The sequence below is a fragment of the Dermacentor variabilis genome, chromosome 2 (assembly GCF_050947875.1).
Source record: "Dermacentor variabilis isolate Ectoservices chromosome 2, ASM5094787v1, whole genome shotgun sequence".
Classification (NCBI taxonomy): Eukaryota; Metazoa; Arthropoda; class Arachnida; order Ixodida; family Ixodidae; genus Dermacentor; species Dermacentor variabilis.
In genome coordinates this window covers 188,175,048-188,183,366 of record NC_134569.1, presented here as the reverse complement: position 1 = coordinate 188,183,366, position 8,319 = coordinate 188,175,048, and the positions used below count along the sequence as shown (strand labels likewise).

Genomic DNA, 8,319 nt, shown 5'->3' with positions numbered 1-8,319 from the left:
ATCACCAAATAAGAAGCACGTTTTTCTATAAATACAGCGCGAAGTTAAAAACGAAACTTACCTGCATGCACCTGTTGACGTATGAGACACTTGAGCCATCTCCGTCAGAACTAAAATCTAATGATCTTACATTGTTACTTGAGCCATCACTGCTGCTTGGGTTGAAGGGGCCGAAGTGCTTGCTACAGGAGTCAGCTGTAGCGGCGCGCGGCACCAAAGGGACAGCATTCTCGCCAAACTCGAAAGCACTTTCGGTTGAAATTTCACTTGTGGCGACGCCTCCACACGCAAAAAAAAAAAAATAAATACAAAAAGAGAAAAGAAAAACAAAACCTAAAGAAGAGTTCTCAGTGAGTAAGCCAGATGGCACTAGCTATCCGTAATGCACCAGTATTAAATTTTGTGGGAGATTCAGTCATTGGAACTCCGTGTTTGATGGCCCGTGGCGCTGTACTGATAAAGTTAACATCCACTGAATGCACGGTACACAGGTGTGTGCTACTGCTATCAAGCAGCACTTTACTTCTTCAGAAGAGTTGTCCATATTCTGGTAACAAATAGTGACTACAATTCCAGGCATTGTCATTTCAAGAACTGCAAAGTGGCTTTCCCTGCCAATGTTACAAAAGTTCATAGGCTTTTCTTATGAATACATGCCAGAACCACCATTAAATTATTGCACATTGCACATTAAAATGTTCTGTCTTCACAGCAAGCAACTATTTCCATTATTTAAAAAGGGTGCCTTTATCACAAACAAATCTGCACTGTCCTGCCCACAGCTGCTAATGTAGGTCCTGTTTTCAGTTACTTTTTTTAGAGTACTGCACAGTAGATTATGTATGAGCAGGATGTATGGTGCAGCCTTGCTTGAAGATGCCACTTCACATTGGTCACTTCACATTTGTACTCCTGCTGCACAAGGTCCAGTTTGAGTGTCTTTCAGTGCCATAAATACACTGGCATTCCCACACCACTTCCGAGCCCTGAACGAAGCAAGGCCTGCGTACTTACAGCACCACTGTGTCACCAGCAGAGCTGAATCACACTACTAAGGCACTTGGAGCACTAAGTGATAACGTCATATTCCACCATCACGGCTGTGTCAGGACAAGCCTGCACATGCCTTTTCTGTGTCACAGTGTCAATGACTAGGTTGCGTCAATCTCCGAGGCACCTTCGATGTCGCATCGTTGTATTAGTGCAGTCGGCCGTCACGATGGGTCTGCCTGACCTTTTTCCTTTGTAACAGCACCAGAGCCTCACCAAAACAGCCTTTTCAATACAACTCAATACACAAGGTGCTCGGGGCCCTGCATGCTGGTAGTGCTGCATATGTTGCGTGTAGGAAGTGGTGAGCCAGAACAGGACTTCTCCAATTTGCTTCTTTCCTCTTCGTCTCATACGGCAGTGCTACAAGTTAGCACCACAAGTCAACAGTGCTGCAACCAGTATCAACAGGGTGCTAAAAACTTCTGAGACACTGAGCATTCAACAGTACTAGCGTTACACTCTGCCGGCTCGGATGGGTCACGATGATGACGAGTCATCCTCCTCCGTCTGCTCCTCTTCCTTTTGCACAGCTGGAAGAGTGGCTGGGTGGAAGTAAGGGTTCTGCAGCGAAGCTGCCTGGTTGGCCTTCTCGTGGCTGGTGCTGTCCGAGGCCTCCACCTTGCTGAACAAGCCCAGCTGGGTGTGCCCCGTGAAACGTGCCTCTCGCTCTATGTAGTACAGCAACACCTCAAGGAGCTCGGGACAGTCACGCCACTCCGAGTACGGCTGCAGCTCGTCTCGCTCTGGGAGGCGCAAGAAATGGGATGCCACCAGCTCCGAGTCGTACAGTACCACCTGCATGAAATGGCAGTTGAGCCAAGTTAGTTTCTGAAAATATCCACCCCAACTACTAGTGAATGGTCGCACTCAAGTTGTGGTCCAGTGAGCCATCTCTACAAGAAACAAACTCATTCTCATAGCTTGCAACAACAACATCTTGAGCTCTGCAATCACAGACAATGATGCAAGAGATTCATATTTACTTAGGAAATGCCCCGCCAGCACTTCCTCGCCCCATCCAGCGCCCCATTACCTTTGCATGGGCATTTGCGTGTGGCTGCTTCCTACCGTCCCTGCACCTCTGCCTTTTACACGTTGAACAAGACAAAGCAACAACTGGGCTGTTACTCACCTGCTGCTCCGCCACAGAATGATCCAATAAGTAGTTTTTCACTGACTGGTTGTCCAAAATACAGCATAGAACACTTACAGCATGGTCACCGGCATCACGAATATCTGCACTATAAGCGGTAGGGCACTATAACCGAAACATTTTTCAATGGCTGCACACGTGCAAAACATGTAGACCAAGCAGCCGCGCGTATCTGAGAATAGAAGCAAGCAACTGGGATGTTTGCATCCATTTAAGTTTACAAAAGTTGAAAGTCCGGGAACCTGCGGTTCTCACATGAAGCAGACAAAGTAACACAGAAATTAAAGAAAGGACTTCATAGAGGAAAGTAAGTCGCTGAAAAACTTTTTAGACCCGCTTGCTGATTTGAAATTTCATATGGCACCACCACCAACTCCACAAAACTAGTCTAAAACAGCAACTGAAATTTTCGATGTCGTACAGTGTCTCATTCGACTTCTCGAATGGATCTGCTTGCCACGATCCGCAGTGTCAAAAACATGGAGATCGCAAACCAAGATGCAGCCATTTGAGTGTTGCCCATGCTGCGTCTGTGCCCCTACTTACATTGTTGAAGTGGTTTCTCCCCTTTCCAAGCGCCGTACAGTCACTGCGATGCATTTCATTGACTTGGTGCGAAACCGCAACTTTGGTCCACTACTCTCAATATGGCACGCTGTAGCCAGCGGCGGTGCTGGGCAGCATGCCGTCATGGGAAGCTTGCCCTTGATACGTTCGTAGCCGTAGAAGATTGGGCATGCGATCACGTGTACAGGCCGAACTGACAGCAGCGCATGTGATGCGGAGTTTAGTTTCTCAGGCAATAAGCCGTAGCAACTACTAAGAACATATACCAAGTTTGTGCATGTACTGGTAGGAACGGCGGAAGCTTGCCTGGGGGCACAAAGCCTAAAAGCTCATAACTAAATTTGCGGAGCACCTCTTAAGCTGACAGCAGTTAAGGTCACACATGCGATATCTGCACTTTACGATGATGTGCAGCGTCATGACCACACAAAAACTAAAGAGCAAAATAGCAACAGCGCACAGGCCGTCACTGAAGAAGGCACGCCACCGACAAGCGGCGTGCTGGTATATAGGCAAGTGCCACACACCCACATCACGCAGCCATCGTTCTTTCTTTTTCGTTTCTTGCTTGTCTGGCCTGCGTCGCCTCCTTCTGCTCCTCCACATCATCTTCGTCGCTCTGTGCTCTCATCAGCTGACACACCTCATCGAGAAGCACGCTCACTACTGCGCTTGAGTGCGGGAGTTTTCCGCGGAAGCTGCATTGTAAGCAGCCTTGCATATTGCGCAGCTGCACTATAAGTGGTATGCATATACACTTTCAAGCCTGCCATGTAAACCCAAAGCTAGTCTTGTGACGACTGCTTGAAGCTACAAAAAAAAAAAAAAAAAAAAAAGTGCGCGTTAAAAACTTTGTTGCCATCCTGTGCACTCGCTTTCGTTTGCGAGGCGGTTGGTCGGCTTTCCGAATGTCGCACGTCTGCTCTGAATAGATCCATGCCAGTCCGCACAGGGGTTCCCGGGGCACACGTGACATGCGGTACTGCACGAGTTCCTATACTGAATACTCGAAATATCGTATAGCAGACATTCGATTCACGAGCCAAATTATTCTGATGCTCCCTATTCGATTCGATGCAGTGATATTTCATATTCACATGCCTCTGCTTATAAGTAGTCTAAGATGTGCGTTGCACTTGCAGCCGCGGTGGTGCAACTGGCAGAGCACAAACAGAGACCTTGCCAGGACAGCATAAGGTGTATGCACGTTTCTCCTCTCGTCCACCAGCTCCTCTACTTATCACTTGCACTTGAGCTAAACTATGGTGGCTTGCACCTAGAATGAGCGTGTACCTTGTGCTGCTCCTTTTTCAAGTACTAAGCCAAAGTAGCGGTGCCCGATGCTCGTGCATGGTCATACAATGCCAAGTCGCTTTTACTGGAAGCTCAAGCTGATAAAGACTACCCTACGTTCTCATGAATTGGCCCATTGGTCAGCGCGATAGTGTGCGGCATACCCAAAGGGACGCTTTTCCCTTAGCAGCATGTCATAAGGTGCCACCCTCCTGCAGTGATGTGCTGGCAACGACCCTTCTCTCTTTTGCGAGGGGACCTCTTACCTTTCTGCGCGCTCTGTAACTGGGTGTTGGTGCAGTTTTTAGGGTTGCCAGAGGCAAATGAACCTGTTTTCATTAAGTTACAGCAACACTATGTTTCTTGTGACGCAGCGCTCAGCGTCATTTGCGGTTTGAGCATACCTGCGGCTCAAGAAGCCCAAACCCATAGTGATTAGCACTCTTGTGATCAAACGAAACAACCTTTTGCTTACTCCACCTTATGTTTTATTCTGGCATAATCATCACTTCAAGATTTGTGCCATCTGGTGAGCAAAACTGTAAAACTTTCTTGGCTCTCAGTGGCATCTCAGGCCTAACAGGGTCAACACAAACAACTGATCTAAATAACGAGAAGATGACGCTCATACTGTGTCTGCAGCTTCGGATCAGCATAGCAATGGCTGATTTTACTATTTTTTTTTAATGTCACAGAAGAGAGTAAATTGCAAGAACGAATTCAGATCAATGTGGGCAGTCTGGTTGCTGCCATTTTTTGTGCAATCATGCTTTCCCTGGTGGAAGTTGCCGTGCGGGCTTGACAAGCAAAATTTTTTGAATGGCAGAAAACTGACAATGCGATAACTTAAAACGATAGATCACTCTCCATAGACAAAGCCTGTCGCTCGTTGCCGTCACATGCTGCTCGATAATCACATGTATGTGGTTATGCCTTGATGCAATGCATATTAGACGTTTCCAGGTGCCAAAAAATGTCGCCCTACGCTCAGTGGGATTGGCCTGGCGTGTGTGGTTCTCGTTAGGCTTTAATGGATGCACACTACTTCAGGTGCTTTGCCAACCGCTCTGCACACACTTTCTCCCAATATGCTTGTGCTATTTTGGTTGCTAGATGCAACGTACTGGTCGTTTGTTGCAACTCATACATTTATCGTCTTCATAGCAACATGTGAGAGCGAATTCGCCTCTGCGCTGGAGTCAAATGCAACGCAAGATGTGGGAACATTGCAGAAAGGGCAACATATCAAATGGGAATATAATACATGGGAGTCAATGGGATTCTGGTGGGCACCACAAAAATTCTGTGTAGCAGCCGGGAAAACGCAACTACGAGGAATGTATCAACAGAATTCCACTATATTACCACATGTCACACTAGTGCTATTCTGAATATTTTATCCCACAAACTATTAGTGACTGCCGCTGCCTTCCCACTTTTGTACTGCCATCACCAATAATGTCCCCTTCGAGAGTGCTGTTATTGGCATTGTTGCTAATATCACTCTTGTCTCCAACACCCACAGGTCAGAAGTATGAAAATTAAATTGCTAGGCCACATACTACAGCTGCCAAAGATGCCAGTGACCCCAAGACAATAGTGCCTGGAATGTGCACATCAAACTTGTGCAGTTTTGTGTTCAGTACATACAGTGGAACCAATTTATAACAATATTCAAGTGCCACAAATGTTCCATTGTTATAACCGGGTTGCATGAAAAAAAAAAATTTAAATAGGGGATGGCATAGCTGTTCTGGATGCCTTGGAGAGCATAGCTTCTCCAAGGCATCCGGGTGCTTCACGTAGTGAAGCGGAAGGTCCGTCACAAAAACAAGGCCATGAGGAACTCCTTCAAGGACAACGTTGAGGCAGCCTACCCTACCGTGTCATTGCTGCTGTCATTATCCGATGCAAGCACATTTGCAACGTTTGCTTGATCAGTTAGAAGCACTTAGTTTTCAAATCTATAGCAGTGCGCTTTCTTTTCACTGGCAACATTGTGTATCACTAATGGTCAGTGGGCGGATCAGTCATCTTCCGTTTTGGCGGAGAGTCAAACAAGGCTGACAAACAATGTGGCCAAGAACGACTTCGACGCAACCAAGAAAGATGAGCACGAGCGATTTCATCTGTTAGCAGAATTGCGCAGAATAAAGGCCATAGAATAAGGAACCAACTGTGAGGGCCCAGCGAGCAATCTGGGAGCAGAGCCCGTAGCATTGTCAGAGTAGTTGGTGCAGTCCACTCGTGTTTCGAAGGGCGGCGCGGCGCTGAGCTACGGGCACAGCCCATTTGTGTTTGGACAGGTGGCAGGGCGACGAGAGAGATGCGCGCGACGCTGGCCTGTATCTCTCGTAGAGAGAAGCGTGCGGCAGCAGTTGGCGTGGCGGGCAATCGTGCAGCGGCTTGCATTTCACTTCTTTTTTCTTTTCAAGGATTTTGCATTCCATTACCTTTCGGCACGGACACTCCGCAGCCAGACTGCATCGTTATAACCGATTATGTCGCATGGGGACATTGTAGTAAGCGGGTTATTTCCCCGTAGAAAACATACAAAAGTTGATGGTGCAGCAGGTTTTCATTGTTATAACCTACCTATATATTGCTAAAACGGGTATTGTAAGGAGTCGGTCCGACTGTACAAGCATCTAGCGCATGTATGCCCAACGTAAACCTTTGGGAATTTTTTGCAAGTGTGAGGCCTTAGCATGTCAGCAGACAAAAGAGTCGTTTATTGCAGGCATGAAACCCAAACAGCATGCTAGCTTGACACTGAGGCCCACACAACTCCACGCAACCTTACTCAGCAGAATTGACATGACAAAGCAAAATAATGTGGACAAGACAGGATGCAGACAACCAGCCATGGACAGTGTGTGTTGATTCCACAGACAAGCGAACAAAATAAATTTCCACATTTGTTCTCTAACTCTAATTCAAATTTACATTCTGGATGTATTTTGTAACCTTCCTAAACCACTTGCCAGTTTGCAGCATGCAGCCCAGTTCCCAGTGTTAATGTTATATCATTCAAGCTATCAGTGTCAACTTGGCACTTACTGTGATACATGAGACTTGTAAACTTCTAAAAGATGGCCAGTGCAAGCTGTGCTCACCTGAAGTCCGTACCAAAGTTGCTCATGGGTGACTCCTCGTGGCAACAGCCAGTCAACAACACGGCGGGTGTTCAGCAGGGAAATCCGCTTGGCTGATGGATGGCTGGCCAGCCGCTGGCGCACCTGCAAATGTCAAGGTACGGTCACTGGTCAGCAATCTCGATGTGGATCACCTAAAAAGGTGACAGTCACACAAATATGTGCCTTCTACGACTTGTCTCTTCTTCTCTAATAACTGAAACACCTTGCATAGCAACTCTCAGGCGCCACGTGGCACACTGATAGTACAGCTCTTGTGGACCACCTTCACCATAGCCTTCACCAGATCAGTCACTTGTTTCGTAAGTGCCAACAGAAGCAGCCAATGATTTGCCTCTTCCGGATATCACTCAAGAGAGTGCCTTCAATGTTTAACTGCTCCTATCAGCAGTGAGAAAAAAAAAAAGGAAGAAAACATTGTATTCTTCTTTCTTCTTCATGGTGAATGGTGTATGTTTACGTTCTCTAAGTGGCAGCAACACGAACAGTCACACACCACACAGCGACTGTTCTCTTTACTGGTGCTGCCAAATAGCAGCACCCTCACAAACAGTCTGCTTGTTGTCAAGACAATGCTCAGTAGACCACCACAACATGACGGAGCAGCAACTGCAGACGTGCACCATCACAGTATTACCTTGCTATGTCAACAGTAATATCTATGGCTTGTGCAGGCCAATACAGGTACTGAAACATCATCTAACGGCTAACCATCAGAAGTTTCATGCTGTTACAGTGCTGAACTTACAAGATGCCGATTACTAGAGGAGAAAAAGCTAAGCTAATTTATAAGTGTTCGGCAGTTATAAAAAATTATTTCACTCAATGAAATTTCAAGGATTTTCCTTTCCTCCATTACACTCGCTGAGCATTGTGTTTCAGAACATAATGATTGCTAGGTGATGGAATAATACTACACGTCTCAGAACATATTAATTAAAAGCCTACATTTATCTTGATTTGTCAAAAAGAACTCGCAGTATAATTTCTTCGTTGCATTTTTTCCCCGCTTCCCATAATTACTACATTCACAGTGTGCATAAAGCTGCAAAATTGATACAGTAAGAGAAATACCGTTAAACCTGGATATAAGAAGGT

General features: G+C 46.4%; 1 protein-coding gene across 4 annotated transcripts in view; it reads right to left on the bottom strand.

The window, feature by feature from the left end:
- Positions 1 to 477: 477 nt before the first annotated feature.
- Positions 478 to 8,319, bottom strand: part of mTerf5 (mitochondrial transcription termination factor 5) — a 64,325-nt gene continuing 56,483 nt past the window's right edge. For all 4 annotated transcript variants that reach the window (XM_075682494.1, XM_075682495.1, XM_075682496.1 and 1 more), the window contains 2 exons: positions 7,183 to 7,305; positions 478 to 1,848 (listed from right to left, as the gene is read on the bottom strand). In XM_075682494.1, coding sequence (XP_075538609.1) covers positions 1,531 to 1,848; positions 7,183 to 7,305 — 441 coding nt within the window. In that variant the 3' untranslated portion in view covers positions 478 to 1,530. The remainder of the gene's footprint in view (positions 1,849 to 7,182; positions 7,306 to 8,319) is intronic.